Raw genomic sequence first — 21320 nt, forward strand, 5'->3', positions numbered from 1 at the left:
AGTGGGGAACAACCAATGGTGTTGTTTGTTTTAGGGGTGAGGGGCCTGTGAACGTGAAATATTAGGCTAGCTATATTTAAATAATATTGGATCTTAGGCAGTCTGTGTAGCCCTAAATTAAGATATCATCTGATTTATATTTAAAAAGTAAAAATATTGGCTTATACTCGTTTAAGCCTATTAAACATTCAATAATTAAAAGAAAGGGAAGGATATTGTAAGAATCAAGTTGTGTTACTACTAAGTTACTACTAATCAATTTCACTTTTAGATCGATTATGTTGATCCAACGGTTATATTTATTTCTATCTTTGTAGAGTCATGATTTCCCAAATTTAGTACTTTATATTTATTTCTATCTTTGTATGGTTATGATCTATGATGCACGGACACGACACGCCGACACATTAATTCTAAAAAAAATTATATTTCGACACGTTGAGATACGTTTTGATATTAAATAAAAAATTTAATATATATATATATATATAATTTATATTTAATACATATAAGAGTCCATAATAAATCATATAACCAATCAAATATTTAAATTTTATAACATAAATATAAATATAAATAATTTTTCGTATTTTGTTAATTTTCCATGTCAAATTTCATAACAAAAAAAATTAATTTATAAATTATTTCTTTTATATTTAGTTAACAAAATAAAATTAAGATTTAAAAAAAAAAAGTTGATCGCGTGTCGGAAAAACGTGTCGGAGAGTTTACTGTGTGTTCTCAAATGTTGACCGCGTGTCGGACACATGTCCGAGCGTGTCCGACACGCAAATTTTAAAAAAAATTGCGTATTCGCGCTTTCCAGGATATGATTTCTCATATTTAATGCTTTCACTTTAAATATGGAGATTCATAACAATACAAAGATGGAAATAAATATAATCGTTGGATCAACATAATCGATCTAATTGTGAGATTGATTGGTAGTAACACAACTTGGTTGTTACAATATCATTCCCCTGAAAAGAATAACTAAAAAATATTATTTTATTATTCAAAATTATTAAAATAATAATTTTATTTATTTTATTTAAAATAAATAATATGATATTAGTTGCCGGTCTGTAAGCTTATAGACCCAATATGTACAAAAAAAGCCTATGACCTATTTTCTAAATAGGTTTTTTTAAAAGCCTAGATCTGTTCTATTTTACTATTTATAATAGGCCAATCTAACCTAATATAAGCTAAGTCGTAGGTCCAAATATACCGGTATAACCCATTTATACCCTAGTCACGGTGAAAGACGAGTATTTCAGAGTGCAGTTTTGGAATATTGCTACTTGAACGTTAAGTTGATTTTGAACTTTGACCATGAGAAGAAACCTATCCCCTCAATTTTATGTAATATTTTGTATATAGGCATGTTTGGACGGGCATTTTTTATCTCCAAAAAGTTATTGTTTTTTATATAAAAAAAAAAGTAATTTTCAGACAAGTTTATTTGAATGCCTATTTTTTTAAAAAGTAGAAGTCATAAAAAAGTAAAAAATTTGCTTTTTTGGAATCTAAAAAGTTTAACTTCTAAAAAAAGTAGAAGTCAAAAGTCAAATATTTTTTAAAAAATTAAAATAGTTTTAGTTTTGTAAAAAAATATTTTTAAAATAAACAAGGCATAAAAAATACTTTTTTGAAAGCCAATCCAATACTGGAATGAGATATTATGCTTGACTTTTTTATGCAAACTTTACCTATTTCTTTTCGGGTAAGGTAAAACGCACTCAATGCGCGCCTTAACATGCTAGCGCATTTTAAAGCACTATACTGGGAAAAATTATACATGTTCCATGTGTTAAAACTTAATGTGTTGGACCAGTGTTGATTTTCATATTTTTACACCTCCAAGCTTGTGTGGGCCACTAAGTATGAGGTTATAGACTTATGTAGGACCTTCCTACCTTACTTAATCATTATAGCTAATAATTTAGACATTATTGAGCATGGAATTGAATTTGTTTATAAAAAAGAAAAATTTATTCATATTTTTTCTATGATATCTTTTATCTTATAATCTCATACATAGAAGGCATTGCTTTAGCTTTATTTTAAATGACTTAGGAATAATTCTAATTGTGTTTAATAGTATAATTGAGTTAATACACAAGGTGCACTCGAGGTGTTACAAAATGCAAATACTTACTTGAGGTCCAAGTCAACCACAACTATAAATAAAAAGCCAGAAACACAATTCAACTCATCTTATTGAGAGGAATCCAACAGATCAAAGGTGATTTCGGATCCAATAGAGGAATCATTTGATTTGGTTGGTCCAAACACTAATTTTAGAGGTAGAGAGTCGTCGAAGAAGCTTAAATACAGTGAGAGTGGTAGTTGCAGGAGCAATGGTACAACATTGTTTTTTGTCCATCTTTATTTGTGTTTCCATGGATCTTTCTTCTTTCTTTTCTATTTCTTTTATTTTAAGTATGAGTTAAATTACCTATGATTGGGAGATAGAGTTCCCATATTGTAATGTATTCGTAGATGGCTACACTCTATTGCTATTATTTTCCTTTAGTTGTTTAATAAAGCGTTTATTCGTAATCTTGTTGACTTTCTGGAAAAGTGCAACAAGTGTCTTAGGTGAATATGAAACCTGATTAAACAATGTAGATTAATTAGGTTAATTAAATCTAGTCAAGTTGTGGGTAGAAAGATGGTCCACACCACATAGTTGTATGAAACTTGTACTTAATTGAATCCAATGGTTTATTTTGCATAGGGTTATAGGGATTAATTGTTGTTTTATACATATAAAGTTGGCAAGAACCCCTACATACAATTACGTGTTCGGGTTACTGATAGAGGATTGGTATAACATTGTTACAACATTTTGGAGAAGTTGTAATATAGGGGAATTTAATCTCAATCTACTTTGACACTTGGATTCTCTATTCTTGAGTGCATTCTTACTTCACTTTTAACTCAGTTTAATAATTAGCCAGTAGTTAGTCTTTATAGTTTTTAAACTCATAAAATATCCATAAAAAGTATTGCTTTTATTGCTTCACATTGATATCAACTTTATAGCTTTCTCTGTGGGAACATTATCTAGACTCACATATCTCATATTACTTGTTGACAACATGCACTTGTGTTAAGGTGTGATTGTTATAAAAGTTGCAAAAATGCACAACAACATTCAAATGACATGCATTTAAATATTATATGCATTAGGAACATATAATCCCAGCATATAATTTTTAGTCTCATCTAATACCTCTTTCAATAATTCTTCCTTGGGTAGGGCTATACTCTCTTGATATTTTTAGTCCATCATTTTGGCAAATCCTTTGGCGGATCCTAATAAGTCCTCTTTTTGAGCTTTTCCAATTTTATTGATCAACTTAGTATCTATCCTTATCTCACTAACACCTAGACTTCAAGGTAACATTGTTTCTAATAATCTCATGTCTCTAAATTTTTCTATTAACTTCATTTTCTTGACCATTAAATGTGACAAGTGTAACGATTTTTTGCTTAAACGTCTTACATTTCATTTGCTTTTTTTGGGTGATATCTAAGATCAAAGTAATAGCCTTTTAAGAATTTCATCCATCTTCTATGTCTTGTGTTTAGTTCTTTTTTATCAATTAAATACCTAAGGCTTTTGAGGTCACTAAAAACTCAAATTTAGCTCCATACAAATGATATCTCCAAATCTTAAGGGAAAAGATTATAGTTGCAAGTTCTAAGTTATGGGTTGGGTAATTTTCCTATGAGGTCTCAGCTGCCTAGATGCATAGGCTATTGCTTTTTTATCTTGCATTAACACACAACTCAATCCTTTCTTAGATGCGTCACTTTACACTTCAGAATTTCCTAATAGGTCGGGGATTATTAGGACAGGGGTAGTTGTTAACCTTTTCTTTAAGTCCTGAAAATTGTTCTCACATTTTTGGATCCAAACAAAAACAATTGCCTTTCTAGTCAGCCTAATTAAGGATAGTACTAACTAGGAGAATCTTTTTTTAAACCTTGTATAATATTCTGCTAGTCCAAGAAAACTTCTTATCTCTTTAATAGTCTTTAGCCTCTCCCAATGTGTCACAACCTAGGTTTTACTAAGATCAAAAGACACTCTTTTCTCCAAAATCACACAACTTCTGAACTGAACCTCTTTCATCCAAAATTCACACTGTTCAAGCTTAGCAAATAGTTGTTTGTCCCTTAACACTTGTAAGACTATGCTAATTCTCTTATTGTTCCTTCTCATTTTTTGAATATATCAAGATAACATCTATGAATACTGCCATAAATTGGTCCAGATAAAACCCAAAAATCCTATTTATGTAATCAATAAATATAGTTTGGGCATTAGTAAGTCCAAATGGTATCACTAAATACTCATAATGCCCATATTTGGTCTTAGAAGATGTATTAGGAATATCTCTGCCTTAATCCTATTCTAGTAGTATCCTATCCTTGGGGATATTGCAAAAAACATTATGGTTTTTCTCAATCGGTCTAATAGCTCATCTATCATAGGTTGGGGATATTTATTCTTGATGGTGACTTTACTTAGTTGCCTATAATCAATATACAACCTTATGCTTCCATCATTTTTCTTGACGAAGAGCACTACAGCTTCCCAAGATGACACAATAGGTCTGATGAAATTTTTGAACAAAAGTTTCTCTATTTGTTTCTTTAACTCATTAGGTTCAAGAGGAGACATCCTATAAGGTGCTACAGATATGGGACCTACTCCATGTACTAAGTTAATGGAGAATCAATTTCCCTTTCCTAGGGGTAAACAAGGAGTTTCATTCATAAAGACCTCTGAGTATTCACTGACTACATAGATACTAGGCACCTTAGGCTTCTTTGCTTTTGAGTGACTATGGAGAACATAGCCTTAAAAGGATTCTAACAAGCACCTTTTGGGTTGTGTAGTTGATAGGTATAAGGATTGATTGGAAGGTTTATGTTCCTTGGGGAAAAGAATATTTCTGTTACAATAGTCAATGTTTACATGTTAACAAATAGCCAATCCATGCTTAAAATTATGCTTGTTTCTAATATAGGTAGGCACACTAAAGAATGTTTTCTTGATGGTGGTTGAAGATTGTTGAAGAGACTCCTCTATGTTTTGATGGGCAAGAGGTGATAGTGTATCTACAAGAACTCCGATACTCAAGTTAATAAACGAGTGAGGCGGAGCATGCAAATAGAAGGAATGTGCTACCTAAAGGTAAATACCTTGTATATAAGGATTGAAGATTTAGGGTTTGTATTTTGGCTACATTATTAGAAATGCCTAGAAAATGAAAAACGTAAAACAAACCAAAACTTGCAAATAACGCAAAAAGAAGAATTTAAAGCAAACTCTGCATCAACGTGGGGCGCGAAGTCGAAGGATTTCCAAACGGTTAAGTCACCAGGGACAAAAAGGTAACACCACCTCACACACATTAAATGTGTGTAATCATCACATACACGGGGACAAAGAGGCTCACTGCCCACGGCGCATGAACCCCTAATTGTTGCAAGACACGTGGAGCTCATAACCGTCAAAATAAGGCAAAAGGTCACGTGAAAATGACAAAAGTTAGACACGATCTTATCCATGATATGATGGTCGAGGTGCGTATCGCGGTCAAACACGACGGAAGAGGCATTACCAAATGCGAAAATTCAGAAATCGTCCACAAAGGACACACAATGTCGCCGACATAATATATGTCGGCGACATAATATATGTCGGCCCCAGCAAGGCCGAGATGGCATGTAAAACACCCCGACATTCCGAGCTTCAGAATACCGAGCTGATGGGCAACTGTTATGGATATATATCATATCCTAACTATCCACTTAACAAACCATAAAAGGATAGATACTCAATTATCCTAACAATATCAAACAACCAAGATACTCAGGATACAATCCTTATCTCAACAGCAAGGAAGTCGAATTCTACTGCAACTGAGAGATCTTCACAAACCCTAGAGGTAACTCTTATAAATAAGAGGCTAAATACCCCAGGTATATACTTTGAACCTATTTACTATTACCGCCAACACTGTGCACACACCCACGTTTTGGCTATAAACCTATTGCTTGTGCGCAGTGATTGGGACATTGGCTATAAACTTAGTATATACTTGATTATACAGTATCTCTGAGTACATACCATACGGTATAACAATACGGTCTTTCCAGGACCAAATAATTTCCAACCCTAGTCTTTTAAAGGCTTGTTGAATATCAATCCTTATACATGAAATATAATTTTATAAAATTCACTCATCACGACAAATCATGAAATATAGGGCTTTCTCCATGGAATCCAGTTCCACATATTGGGTTCTAACACTTATTCATTTGTCAAGTGTTTTTAACGAATATTGTGGTAATTTTTATTCTAAAAGCTATTTAAGATAATGAATTTCAAGCTTCAAGAAAGATCTTTTACCCGAACCGTAAAACTTTAACTGTTCCGCATATTATTTTAATTTTTTTTCATCCAAATACATGATATAAGTCAAACAAAACTTTATATTTTCTGGAAAAAATAATTTTCTTTTGAAACATGAATATTTAATATTCTTGTAATATTAAAGACTCGGTACCTTCTTTACTAAAATTTAAAAAAAAAATATATTTGATTTAACCGATTCTACTCACTCTCCCGTGATTAATTAAGTGACATTTTTGCAAAAATGTCACTTAAATCTATTTTTTTTCTATTTGCAGTAAAAAACATGCGTATGTTCTGAATGACGTCATACAAGGGAATGCGTTTATTTCTTGTTCTAGAAATTACAAATATCGTTGCCTTTCCGTGAGGGGAAGTAAGACGACGGGAAAGAACAAACAAATCAGTTTTATTTTAAACTGATAGGTCCCACGCAGGATCAAACTTTCGATACCACCGTCCTTCGTACTTTCTTTCTTAAATTAAAAAATAATTAGGATATAAAAAAAAATAAGTAAAAAGCAAGGGATTAAAATGGAAAATAAATTTCATCTTTGAGTAAAAAGACCCATCCAACACAGTACAACGGTGGTATTTAAAAAATTTCCCCCATGCAGACATCAGCAGACTATAATATCACTGTAATAAACGCTTTACAAGAGTTTATGCGTTTAGGTTAGACTTGTCTTATTATAAATAGTCAAATAGAATAGACTTAAGATTTTAAAAAAATTATTTAGAAAATAAATTATAATTTTTTTTTACATATCAGACGTATAAACCTACAGATCAGGATATATCATATTATTTATATTAAATAAAATTATTATTTTAATAATTTTGAATAATAAAATAATATTATTTTAATTATTTTTTAATTATTAAATGTATAATAGGATTAAACAAACTAAAGATCACAACTTATATTTTTTAAAAAGTTTGGTGTTTGTCATTTTTTTGTAATAAAGTGGTGTTTGTCATTTTAAATGATATAAGTTATATCATTTTAGAAGAGAAATAGACACAAAAAATAAAAATTATGGGAGAGAAAAAATGGGTGGTTTTTTAATTTAAATTTTAAAAAAAAATTATTTTATGTCTATTTTTCTCTTAAAATGACATAACTTTATATCATTTAAAATGAAAAATATTTTTTTTTTTTAATATAGATAAAGCCATAACAATCATAAGAATTTCTACACAAATATAATCTATTTAAATTAAAACATAATCTAGTCTGACGCACTGAATACCGCACACTTGAAATCTTTGAATTTTAAAGTTCAAAGTTCAAACAAAGGCTGCTTTCTCGTTAACAAAGCAGATAAGAAAACGACAAAGTTCAAACAACGAACTTGTCCAAAGACGCGCAAAATCTCTCTGTCTCGCTCTCTCTCTTACTCCTTCTTTTCCGATTTTCTCTCTCTAGAACTCTATCCCCCCCCCCCCCCCCCCTCTCTCTCTCTGTCTGCGAATATCTAGGGTTTCCGAATCCATAGTAGCAGCTGAAGATCATCATCCTCAAGATGACGACGATGGAGAGCTTGATCGGGTTGGTTAACAGAATCCAGCAAGCTTGCACGGTGCTCGGTGACTATGGCGGTGCCGACAACAACTCCTTCCTTTCTCTCTGGGAAGCTCTCCCTTCCGTCGCCGTCGTCGGTGGCCAGGTTAACATCATCATCGTCATCCATTCTCTGAAGCATAAACAATTCGTTTTCGTTTCTCTTATTATTATTATTATTATTTTTTGGTTATTTGTTTATTTATTTATTGAAATAAGAACAGAGTTCCGGTAAGTCTTCGGTTTTAGAGAGCATCGTTGGACGTGACTTTCTGCCTAGAGGATCAGGTTCGCTATTTTTTTATTTTATTTTATTTGTTTGGAGTATGTTATTTACTTTTTGCTTACGTTTTGGGTTTTGTTGTATGTGAAGAAAACCGAGAAAATGCGGGAAATGAGATTGGAGATGTTGAGAGTATCTGAACTGTGTTCATTAATTCAAAACTGATACAGAGGACAACTATTTATAACAAATAACAGAACTGCATGATAAGAGACAGTAAATACCCTTTTTGGTCCTCAGTAAATTTCACGATGCCCGCTTTAGTCCCTAGCAAATAAAAAGGTCCATCGTGGTCCCTAAGAAATTCAAAATGGACCCATTTTAGTCCTTTTAGTGACTAATATGGGTCTTTTTTGAAGTTGTGAGGAACCACGATTTCAACTAAATGGGTCCATTTTGAATTTTTTAGGGTTTTTATTTGCTAGGGACTAAAACGGATATCGTGAAATTTGCTGAGGACAAAAAGGGTATTTACTCTGATAACAGATAACAGAATCAGAAACTGAATAACAACTTATAACTAACTCAACGGAATCAGTTGGACTCTGGTCCCTGTCTGTTACTCACAGTAAATGCGCAACACATGGGAGTATCTCTTACTGTGTGAATGAACGAGTTGAATTTGGATTTTGAATTGCAGGGATTGTGACGAGGCGTCCATTGGTGTTGCAGCTTCATAAGATTGAAGGGGAAGCAGAGGAGCATGCTGAGTTTCTTCACATGCCAAGGAGAAAGATAACTGATTTTGGTAATGTAGTGTAGTAACCAGCAATTTCTGTGTCAGCATTATGTATTTAACAGTTTACTTGTTGGTGCATTTTGATAAGTTGAGACTTGTATTGTAAATTTCATATTCGCTAATTATATGAATAGTATGGTCTTTTGTTTCCCTTGTTTCTGAGTTGGTTTTCCTTTTGCAGCCGTAGTCCGCAAGGAAATTCAGGATGAAACTGATAGGGTAACGGGAAGGACAAAACAAATATCTCCTGTTCCAATTCATCTTAGCATTTATTCTCCACATGGTGCGCTTCGATTGTTATTGTCTCTTACTTTCAGAAATCTTTAATTGATTGTTTGCTGTAAACTCATGTTTTACACTTTCGAAAGTTTATTTTTGATTTAAAAGAAAATTATTATTAAAATAGATAAAAAAATTACAAAACAGAGGCAATAGTTTTCTCCTACTGTATTGAAAGAAAACAGAGTGCAATAGCCCAAATAGTGTGCTGGTCAATATAACAATTCCTTACAATCTGTTTGCTTGGCTGAGTAGTTAGCTCCCTCACCACAATCATTGGCTGAACACCGAAAGAAGTTCAATAATCCCATTCTTCAAAATGAAAGATGCAAAATCTTCTGCTTGAAAAAAAATTCTTGATTATGTTCCATCCAAATACACTCTAAATCTGCTTCTCAAAATCCCCTCCCCGAAGTTGTCTGTGCACAGAAAGAAAATCTTCCTTGTTTGTTGGACAAACCCAAGGATTGTTCAAAAGTCCAAAGACCCTACTCCAATAAACTAATAAAATATACGACAAGACATAAAGAGCTAATGCTGTAAGGAGCCTTTATACTCAATCAAGTTATTACTCATTACTCATAATTATTAGTTGAATTAATTACTACGATACAAATGTACTTAAGTCCTAAGCCACGTTCAAGGTACCTAAAATATACAAATGTACTTCAGTGCATTTAAGTAGAATCACCCTAACAGTATCACTTCAGAATTTTTACATCAAGTTCATGCTTCAACACTCATGAAGAATTAGGCTAGTAAGCAATGACTTTAAGCATAGCCTAACTATTTTCCTCCATGCTTATTCAATTTCTTTGTTTCTTGAGCAGTTGTCAACCTAACTTTGATTGATTTACCGGGGTTGACTAAAGTTGCTGTAGGTAAGATTTGCATTCAATTACTAAATGCAAATAATTTTATTTTGGATAATGTGATGCTCCTTTTTAGTTTGTAGTGATTAACAACTATGTCTGTTTCAGAGGGACAGCCCGACAGTGTTGTTCAAGACATTGAAGATATGGTCCGATCTTATATTGAGAAGGTTATTTTCCTTGCTCTTCCAGTTTAATAATTTGATTGGATGATGCATCATAGTTTCATTCAATATTGCATTGGGGTTCCAATTATAAACTGCCTATAATCCAAACAAAATTCCTTTCTGTTTCTGTCGTCGGTAGGTACCATTTTATTACCTTGTTAGGTTTTTACTCTTAATAAATTAGTTAGCAAGTGACGCCATCAAGTACATATTTGCTATAACCAATACTTTATGCTTTTAACAGCCTAATTGTATCATATTAGCAATATCTCCGGCCAACCAAGACATAGCAACTTCTGATGCTATTAAAATTTCTAGGGAAGTGGATCCCTCAGGTATTTAAATGTTTGGTGGAATGATCACTTGTTAGTTATTGCCTTTGCATGTCACTGTTTTGTCACTAAAATCCTTGTCTGTAATCTGTCCAGGTGAGAGGACATTCGGAGTCTTGACAAAGCTGGATTTGATGGACAAAGGAACTAATGCATTGGATGTAATCTCTCTCTCTCTCTCTCTCATGTTCCTTGCCCCACAGTAGTTATGAGATATATCCCTTTCAAGTTCTTAAAGTTTGAACAGTGCCTGTAAAACTGTATAATGAGTTTTTCCTCTTATCCTTTTTTCCCCCTTAAGGTCCTTGAAGGAAGATCTTATCGTCTGCAACATCCTTGGGTTGGTGTAGTAAATCGATCCCAAGCAGATATCAATAAAATGGTTGATATGATTGTTGCTAGACGCAAGGAGCGTGAATATTTTGCAACCAGTCCTGACTATGGGCACTTAGCCAATAAAATGGGTTCGGAATACCTTGCAAAACTTCTTTCACAGGTTTGCTTGTTAAAACATTGTTCTTAACCCTTTTTTTATGAGATAGGGTGTCATTTGAATCGTGTTAGATTATTTTGTAGCACTTGGAGTCAGTAATTAGGGCACGGATACCTAGTATAACATCTTTGATAAACAAAACCATCGAAGAACTTGAGTCAGAGATGGATCATCTTGGGAGACCAATTGCTGTTGATGCTGGGGTGAGTGATTTACATTTGTGATTATTTCATGAAAGAGTAAAATCTTTCTATGATATCCTTCTGAAGAATATTTCAACTATATTTTTTGTTTTAGGCTCAACTATACACCATCCTAGAACTTTGCCGCGCATTTGATCGGATATTCAAGGAGCATTTAGATGGAGGGTAAATATATGCTCTCATGTTCGACTTTTACTCTATTATACTTGCTTATTTGAAAAATTTTGGTTGGACAGCATCTTGTGATTGTAACTCGACTGCTCTCACTTCTCAATCCATCCTTAGGGGATTGATAGATAGTTATATCAAATTTGATATTTGACTTTTTTCTTAAGTACAATCGTCAGTCATAAATAAGATTTGATGTTTAAACGGTGCTCTATTTGTTTTGAACTAGCTAAGTACGACTTTAAAATGTACCACCTGAATATGGTTAAGCAGTTTGGAATCATTGTCATGAAGTTAGCTTGTTATCTGATGGACAAGTTGACAAGTCTCTTTGGTTACATAATCTCCCTCTTGTTTATTGTCACAGGCGGCCAGGAGGAGATAGGATATATAATGTCTTTGACAATCAGCTTCCTGCTGCTTTACGGAAGCTTCCATTTGACCGACATCTTTCTCTTCAGAATGTAAAGAAAGTGGTGTCAGAGGCAGATGGTTACCAGCCTCACTTAATTGCCCCAGAGCAAGGTTACCGGCGCCTGATTGAGGGGTCTCTTAGTTACTTTAGAGGCCCAGCTGAAGCTTCAGTTGATGCAGTAAGCACTCCTGGTTGTATTCTTTTTTCTTATTTTAAAGAAGCTAACATTAATAAAAGAATTAAGCTGGATTTGTATGATTTGGATGTAGGTTCACCTTGTCTTAAAAGAACTTGTGAGGAAATCAATAGCTGAAACTCAGGTAAAACTTGGAGATTTGATTTTTTAGTAACCCTGTTTGTGGAGTACTAGAATGGTCAAGAAGCTGTAATTTGTGACTGAATAGGAACTGAAACGTTTCCCGACTCTTCAAGCCGAAATAGCTGCAGCTACAAGTGAGTCTTTAGAGAGGTTTCGTGAAGAGAGTAAGAAGACAACTGTTCGGCTTGTGGATATGGAATCATCGTATCTCACAGTGGAGTTCTTCCGGAGACTTCCTCAAGAAGTGGAGAAAGCTGGAAATCCAGCTAATCCAGCTCCCTCAAATGTGGATCGGTATGGAGAGGGGCATTTCAGGAGAATTGGATCAAATGTGTCATCCTATATAGGTATGGTATCAGACACTCTCAGGAACACGATTCCAAAGGCTGTGGTCTATTGTCAAGTTCGAGAAGCAAAACAGTCATTGCTAAACCATTTCTACACACAAATAGGGAAGAAAGAGGTACACTCTCTCAACTCTCGCTTTCAATAAAAACTCATATCACTTCCCTATCTTTGCAATTGCAATTTTGGATTTATCTTTAACGTCCACCCTTTTCGGTAACAAAAATAACATACTTCTTTTGGAGTGGTGGAATACTCTTGGAAACAATCAATTTAAATAAGTCTTTTCTACACGGTACGGGCTCAGTGTCTTTACCATGGAAAGATAATAGTTCCTTGTGTTTGCATTAGATTTACCTCCAAAGTGATGTCCTAGGGGTGATTATGTAATTTTTATTAATATAAACTATAATAAATGCTTAGAAATCATTTTATTTAAATGAATAACCATAATATCTTTGTATCTTTCATTTGGGTTCATCTACCACCGACCCCAATTAATTTGGGATAAAGGTGTTGTTGATGTTGATGTTGAATAACCATAATATCTGCCTAATCATTTTGTTGAATCCCATGCTAAGCTCTATGATTACATAAATCAGACACAAGTATAAATATAAATTTTGTCTACCAAGGTAAGAGGTTGAGTCAGACATGAAGAGAATGGATAACTGAACCACCAAAATTTTATTGCTTATAATGGTGCCTGATTCACCAAATAAAATATCTTTGAATTGTTAAGTACATAGGATGAAATCTCAATTTTGCCTGGGATGATATGTTTTATTAAGAACGGGGCAGATCAGCCATTTTTTCTATCAGCCTATGTTTTATCGTAGAAAGAGAAATGTTATTTGTGTTGTTTACAGAATAAAAGGGCAACAGCACTACCTTTTGTGACAAGGCTCCCCTTCTAAAAGCCAATTTAGTGTTATAAAGGCAAATTTTATTTGTATTTGATTAAAAAAAATGCTTTAACAAAATTAATTATGGTAATTACCTTTCATCTGTGTATTTGGAATAGGGGAGTTTATCACATGCAAGAGCAAAAGGCATTTTCTGTATAGTTTTTAGTTGTGGCATTAATTAGCAGTAGTTCATTCCATCCTTACTGCATCAATAACTCAAGCGGCTGTCTATGGAAACATGGAATGTGTTTTATTTGTTCAAGATTATGCATGTTGTACAATACTTGTTTTAGTTGTTTTGACTCGAGTATATACTTGATAAGATTTCATTTGCTATTGATGTTCGTGCAGGCTAAACAGCTGTCACAGTTGTTAGATGAAGACCCTGCCTTGATGGAGAGGAGACAACAATGTGCTAAAAGGCTTGAACTGTATAAAGCAGCAAGGGATGAAATTGATTCTGTTTCTTGGACACGATGATGATCTTGGTTGCTATTTGACTGTATTCAACGCTTGTATAGATAGCGATTGCTTTTGGGTTGGCTAGACCCACATATGATTTTTTTATGTAGTTTCTATTAGTTTATTGTTCAGCCATTTTATATTCCTTTCTTGGTTGTAGGATAACGTTGGCGTTGATTATTTGTTTTTAGTCAGATGGGGGGCATGTAAATCAACACAGACTTTGCTTATTTTTTATGGATTACATGCTTGCAATGTGTTTGTTCTGAGTTTGAATATTGGACAACAGTTAAAATATATGTTGTAACGAAACTGATATGGGACACGACATGATGACATGATATTTCAATACATTAATTCTAAAAAAATAGATTTCGACACGTTAGTATATGTTTTAATATTAAATAATATTTTTAATTTATATAATATATTTTATATTTATTATTTAATAATTTAATAAAAAAATAAAGTTAAACTTATAATACTGATCAATTTTGCAAAGAAAAATATAAAAATTTTTTTTTGTAAAAAAATATAAGATATCACAAATATTTATATTAAACTCAATAAAATAGTAATCGTAATAAGATGAATTTAATAGTTAGAACTAAAAATGCAACACAACCTTTGAACCTTTTTTTGAGTTTCTGTAACTCGTGTTGAAGTGTCGGAGAATGTTGAAGTGTCGATGCATCATAGGTTAAAACTAATATTTCATGTTATCAAAAAAAAAAAAAAAAAACTAATATTTCATTCATCTATTTAAATTGAATGAGATTTTACAATATATAACAAAGGCAAAAGTTTAAAAAAGGAAAAAACAACAAAAGCTACATGGGCCAAGGGCCATTACACTAAGTTACAAGACTTCCCACACTCCTCCTCAAGTTGGGAGATAAACATTGATCATTTCCAACTTTTCTATTAAGTTATCAAAATTTGATCTGTGTAGACTCTTAGTAAGAATGTCTGCAATTTGCTTTTTGGTAGGGATATATGACATACACACACTCCTATCATCCAATTTCTCCTTGATAAAGTGCCGATCAATCTCCACATGTTTTGTTCTGTCATGATGAATATGATTTTGAGCAATACTAACTGTTGCCTTGTTATCACAATACAACCTCAACAGTAACGAATAAAAGATCTTCAGTTCATCTAGGAGTCTTTTTAACCAGACTCCCTTACAAACTCCATGAGTTAGTGCTCGAAATTTAGTTTCAACGCTACTCTGTGCAACCAATGTTTGCTTCTTACTTCTCCAAGTTACTAAGTTTCCCCACACATAGATGCAATAGCCTGATGTTAACTTTTTGTCTACCGATGAATCTGCCCAATTCGCACTAGTGTAGACTTCAAAAATCCTATTATACCCTTTTTTGAAGAATAATTTCATTTAAACTCCATAAGACTTAATTAATTATTATTATATGAGAGGTGGTGAGAATCGAACCTATGACACCTAGGCTCTGATACCATGTTAAAACTGAATGTTTCATTCATCTATTCAAAAGGAATGAGATTTTACAATATATAACAAAGAAAAAAGTGTAAAAAAGGAAACAACAACAAAACAAAAGCTACATAGGCTAAGTCCCATTACACTAAGTTACAAGAATTCCCATAGATACACATCACAACCCAATGAATATGTAATCTCCTATTGTTATTTCTAGGATTTTTATCATTTTTATGATCTCTGCTAACATCCTCTCCATGATCCTTGGTAATTGATGATCGTCCTTATATAAGCACTGCCTTGAGGTAAGCACATTCTCCCATTTGTATATTTTTCTTCAATCACTTATTGACTTGAGAGTTAGAATACTTGTAGGTGCATCACCCCATTATCTATCAGAGCGCATGAAGGAACCATTTTCGATAGTCATCCACCACCATCAAGAAGACTAAGAAACAACATTTCAATTGGTTCTGGCTGGTAATTCCTTTTAAACGTTGGCATTGTATGCGAAAAACATAAAGACTTTAAATTCCACTTCCCAATATTGTAATCACAAGGAGGATGAATGCAAACAGAATATAGATCTAAGACCCCTTAAGAGATGGGGAAGAAACATCAATCACCCCCAAATGGAAATGATTTAAACACACAACCTTAACAAATTATTGATTTATAGGGGATCGCCTTGGCAGAAGACGAGGGAGAAAACGATGGACAAATGATATTTAGGAAGTCTCTAGGAACCTAACACTCCAAGAGATCCTTAACAAAGCCTTCATCGTTGACTAAAATGCCACTGTTCATCAAGTTTTTTACCCAAATGCCACGCGAACAGTGTTATTTTCCAATATGCCCACGTGGCATATTGGGAAATAATACTGTTCGTGTGTGGCATTTGGGTAAAAAACTCGATGAACAGTGACATTTTGATCACTGTTCCTCATCGTTGCTCACAATGAGCTCGAACTCCAGGAGCAAGGCTGAGGTGCAAATCCAATTGGGGCATCCATGTTAACTAGGAAGCTTAGCTATCTATTCATAGAGAGGGTCATGGTGGCCCTTATTCCAAGGGATTCAAGCATCCCAACAATGTGGAACTATACGGTAAAGAAGGCAAACAAATTTATTTATTGTAATTTAATTAAATAATTACGCATTTATTGCAGTTTGAGAAGTATTTACAGATCTATTGCATAATGTGACGCCTTTTTTGGGCGTCACATGTGACGCCTCATTTAGGCGTCTCTCAGGGAAGACGCCCCAATGGGGGCGTCTCTCATGTTGACACGTGTCATTTCTCTCTCCAAAAATAATAATAATTTAATCATAAAACTTCTAAAGGCCATAACTTTTGACTCGGGTATCCAATTCATGTAATTCTTTTTTTGATTCCACATAACTTTTCGAGATCTACGTAATGACATCTCATTTGATATATTTTATTTCTCACAAACATAATTTAAATTTGCAAGAATGATACTATACGAGCGTTTAAACCTATACTTTCTCCTTGATTTTGAAATAGAATGCACTATAGTGATTCTCATCTCTACATCTCAACTTGGTCAATAACTGACACGACTTGTCTGTGAATTTTTTGCTAACGCTTCATTGTGGTAAGGCCCAACCAAGTTTTCGTTGTGCTTCATTACCTGTAAGGCCTAGCCGGGACTTGCCCATACTTTGTCCAGAGTCAGAGAGAAAAGATGAGTCCCTCTAGGATTACCAAACTCTGTTCAACAACGAATCACAATTAGTTAAAGACCTAGAACCCAAGGTGGCACTTCATGTGTGGGCAGTTTGCAACCTGGACGTTTACCATGTCTATGGCTAAGAGGGAAATTTAGATCATGAAGAAGCTACATGCTAGGTTCCAAAAATTGTATCAAATTAGAGGGCTTTAAAAAAATCCAGGAAAAGGTCTCGAGTAGTGATAAGTGTCAAAGATATTATGTTTTTAATATCAAAATTAGTTTAAATAATGATTAATATGATTAAGAAAATAGTGTTAATTAACAAATCCCAAAGATATTAATATTCCAACAAATATATAAGATTTTGATATCTTTTCATACTGTTTCAGACTTAAAGTAAAAAATCACCAATTCTGATGGGCAAAGGCATTTGCAATGATTAAGATCAAGAAAATAAAAAATTAATAAAAATTAATTTTTGCTCGCTTGAAAGAGCAAGTCCAGCGAGAACTCTCTTCTGTGTCGTTCAACCCTCGCTCTGCAACTCGCTTCTACGAGTAATGCAAGCGAGGAATTAAAATATGTTCGCTGAGCAACTCGCTTCAGCGAGCAAATCCAAACTTAAAAAGCCCAGTTTATTTCTTTAAAAGCACATGTTAAGGCTCATTCTGAGGGTATTCAGAAGACGGCAGAGATTCTCGGACGAAGGCTGAGATTGAAGAGGAGCACTTCTGGAGACGGTTGTAGAGGAGAAGAAAGAAGAGAAGATCTAGGAATCACCATGGAGTTTACCTGCTAAGTTTTTATGAACCATTATAGTTTCCTTTCATCTCTTAATTCTGTTTCAATAAACATGCAAGGCTAAAGTCCTTTATGTAGTTAAGGCGAGACAGAACTAATGGGTTCTTGAACGCTGTTTGATTTTGATGTTGTTATTATTTGTATTTTAGTTATGCAATTAACCTGTTTTAAATTCATAGTTTTGTTCATGAACTGATCAATCTTGAATGAGTACTAGATTTTTGCATGTCAATATGAATATTGTTTGCTTGAATCCGATTGGTTAATTGCTGGAATTTGTATGCTCTAGGAATAGTCTTATAAATTCTATGACGCATAATTCTTGACCTTAAAGCTTGCTTTAGAAAAAGACCCTAAGGGATTAGAGCCTTGGAATAAAGTAAAGAACTGAAACTACCAAGGGATTGGGGATTCAGTTACATTAGAAAGAATTGTCAATAATTGATTGCGAACTTTAATTGCATGAAAGTTAAACTCGTTGAGAAACTATTGGGGAAGTCGAGTCCCTAACTATATCTTAAGGGTGAGAAGGATTTTGGAGGGTTTTACAAAAATTCTTAATTTTCTTCTCCCATTTTTTTAAACTCACAAATAAAAGGAAGACATGAGTAAAACATTCCTCTTCCTTTCCTTCACCTCCTAATTTGGACTCCCAAACAAAGCGTTAGAGTTCTAATTGGGAGAGCCACCTTAGACAGATACCAAACTTTACAACAACCCGCACCTTGAGTTAAAACTGAGGCTAATAGCACTCATCCAACAGAACAAGGATCTCTTTGCTTGGATAGCGTATGACATGTTTGGTATAGATCCAAACTTCTGTTTTCACTACCTCTCAATCCATCCAACAACTAAATTGGTCCTTTGAATGAAAGGGAAAACCGGCCCCATATACATCAAGTTATTGAAAAGCAAAAGGCTAATGAGAAATGGAGGATTTGTGTGGACTATACCAACTTGAATAAAGCTTGCCTTAAATATTCCTTCCATCTTTCTATCATCGATAATCTGTTGGAGAATTCTCTGGCTTTCGTCTCCTCTCTTTCAGAGATGCAAACTCTGGGTACAACCAAATACCCATACACAGAAAAGGACGAAGAAAAAACAATCTTCATTACAGAAAAGAAGCTAACGCTATAAGATTATGTCATTTACGCTTAAAAAAGTTGGAGTAATGTACCAACCCATGATAAATAAGGTCTTTCAAAATGAAATTGGGAGAATGTTGGAGGTATATGTAAATGATGTGATGGTAAAGAGTCTAAAAGGAAGAGATCACATCTTGGATGTAGCGTCTTCCAACAACTCAAGGCGCACAACATGCATTTGAAAAGGTGTGCATTTGGAGTCTTGAAATTCCTTATGTTCATGCTAACCGATAGAGGCATAGAGGCAAAGCCAAATAAATACATGACAATCATAGAGATAAAGAAGCCCCGTAACATCAAAGAAGTAGAACTTCTCCCCAAATAAATATAACAAGAAAGGAAATCAATTCATCTGGATCCTCAAGTGTGATAATAGATTATTGCAGTAGACAGACAAATTATTTTTTTTCCTAGTCCCCAAAAGAATGTGTAAATAATAGATAAATTCTTGCATGTATTAGGGTGTGCATGACAACCATTCTATTCCCTGGCACTGATTCTGAAAAGAAACAATTCTTTTTTATTTTTGTTCCTTGGAACAGTTTCTGAGAAAAAAAAAGTGTTTGATAACATGTTATATTTTTATTTCGAGAATGAGAATTGTGTTTGATAACATAACAAATAATATAATAAAAAATAATTCCTATTAAATATAAAAAAATTTGGATCATCACTTTCCTTTCCATATAGTGTGGTTGAGGTGGTGGTGGCGGCGGCGGTACGGTGGTGGTGGCGGCAGTGACGTGGTGATGATAGTGGTGGTGGTTGTGACGACAGTGGCTGCGGCAATGGCGGTGGTAATGGTGGCGGCAACGGTGGAAGTGGTGGGGATGGTGGTGGTGGAGGTGATGGCAGACGGCAGTGACTGCGACAATGGTGGTGTGGATGGTGGCATATGTGGTTGGTGGCGGCGACAATGGTAGCGGTGGCATGGTGATGGTGGTTGTGATGGCATTATGGAGGTGACAGTGGCTGCGGCGGTGGTGGTGGTGGTGGTGATAGGTGAAAATGGTGGTGGTGGTGGCAGTGGCTGCGGCGGTGGTGGTGGTGATAGGTGACAGTGGTGGTGTAATGGTGGTGGTGGTGACGGTAGTGGCTGTGACGATGGTGGTGGTGGTTGGTGGCGGCGGTGTCGATGTCGGTGGTGGCTGCAACAATGATAGTGGTGGTTGGTGACAGTGGTGGTGATGGTAGCGGTGGCATTGTGGTGGTGGTAGTGGTGGCGATGGTGGTGATGGCGATGGTGGCAGTAGCGGCAATGGTTGCGAACTTGCGATGATGGTGGTGGTGGTTGATGGCAGTAGTAGTGACGGTGACGGTGATAGTGGTGGTGGCGGTTGCAGCGGTGGTAGTTGTGGTGGTGGTGATGGTGACATGATGGTAGTGATGGGTGGAGGTGGTGGTGATGGTGGCGGTGACATCGTGGTGGTGGGGGTGGTCACAACAGCACTAGTGGTACGACGACGGCGACGATGATGGTGGCGATGGTCGTGTTGGGATGATGGTGGTGGTGGTGATGATGGTAGAAATGGAGAGTGATTAAAAGATATTAGTGTTTCTCATTTTGTGCCCGAGAACAAAAATCAAAAATTTGTTGATTTTTTTTTTATTCCTTAGCACAAAAATTAATCCGGTTCTTCCCGGGAACAAAAAAATAAATCGATTTTACCAAACAAATTTTTTATCCATTTCTATTACCGGGAACAGGAATTAAAAAAAATTGATTACGGAAAGATTGTCATGCACACCCTTAATGAACTATCATCACTTAAAGTTGAGGACAAAGTCAAACGTAAAATTAAAAGTTCATTATAGTGATTTTTAAATCAATGTAAAGTTTAAGATGCCCGCAGTTTTCCCTTTAAACATTGAAAAATCTTTTTCTTATGTTGTTGTAGATAAGTTATCTTATGTTAGTGAAGCAAAATTATAAGAGGGACCTACAAATAATTGGAGAGAAAAAAATAAATGTGAAACCTATCTTTATTATGTGTGTAGAAAGATGAATTATCTCATATTGAATGAGATAAATATAAAGTCATTTGTTATACTTGTATTTATTTTGCCTGAATAGTGAATAATATTTTTTAATTTTCAATTATAAATCAGAGAATTTTAAAATTGCTATAATTTCTTTGACTACAGACTTTACTACAGGCGCGATCCAATTAACTTTTGCTACAAGCGCAGCTAAATATTAAGTCGCTAAATGAACATATCGGTA

General features: G+C 34.5%; 1 protein-coding gene across 3 annotated transcripts; it reads left to right on the forward strand.

Annotated features, from left to right (window-relative positions):
* Positions 1 to 7740: 7740 nt before the first annotated feature.
* On the forward strand, positions 7741 to 14266 carry LOC133313214 (phragmoplastin DRP1E-like). 3 transcript variants are annotated; one of them, XM_061514549.1, is made up of 15 exons: positions 7741 to 8109; positions 8228 to 8291; positions 8927 to 9034; positions 9207 to 9308; positions 10135 to 10185; positions 10285 to 10346; positions 10588 to 10678; positions 10772 to 10836; positions 10977 to 11171; positions 11252 to 11371; positions 11466 to 11536; positions 11907 to 12145; positions 12243 to 12274; positions 12359 to 12736; positions 13878 to 14266. In XM_061514549.1, exons 1-15 carry the CDS (start codon positions 7966 to 7968, stop codon positions 14004 to 14006), a joined length of 1851 nt encoding a protein of 616 aa, XP_061370533.1. In that variant the 5' UTR covers positions 7741 to 7965; the 3' UTR covers positions 14007 to 14266. The 3 variants fall into 3 exon arrangements, with proteins under 3 accessions (XP_061370533.1, XP_061370534.1, XP_061370532.1); XM_061514548.1 differs by having other exon boundaries at positions 7743 to 8109; positions 11907 to 12132; positions 12224 to 12274; XM_061514550.1 differs by lacking the exon at positions 10135 to 10185 and having other exon boundaries at positions 7742 to 8109; positions 11907 to 12132; positions 12224 to 12274.
* Positions 14267 to 21320: the final 7054 nt, after the last annotated feature.

This window comes from Gastrolobium bilobum, unplaced genomic scaffold, assembly GCF_033153095.1.
Source record: "Gastrolobium bilobum isolate Gb01-03AN ecotype WA unplaced genomic scaffold, APGP_CSIRO_Gbil_v1 utg24468, whole genome shotgun sequence".
Classification (NCBI taxonomy): domain Eukaryota; kingdom Viridiplantae; phylum Streptophyta; class Magnoliopsida; order Fabales; family Fabaceae; genus Gastrolobium; species Gastrolobium bilobum.

Bases quoted from the DNA above. Each gene is read 5' to 3' on its own strand.
- LOC133313214 (XM_061514548.1), top strand. From the start codon at position 7,966: ATGACGACGATGGAGAGCTTGATCGGGTTGGTTAACAGAATCCAGCAA. The intron at 9,309-10,134 runs GTGCGCTTCGAT...TTTCTTGAGCAG, and splicing joins TAGCATTTATTCTCCACATG to TTGTCAACCTAACTTTGATT. The intron at 10,679-10,771 runs GTATTTAAATGT...TAATCTGTCCAG, and splicing joins TAGGGAAGTGGATCCCTCAG to GTGAGAGGACATTCGGAGTC.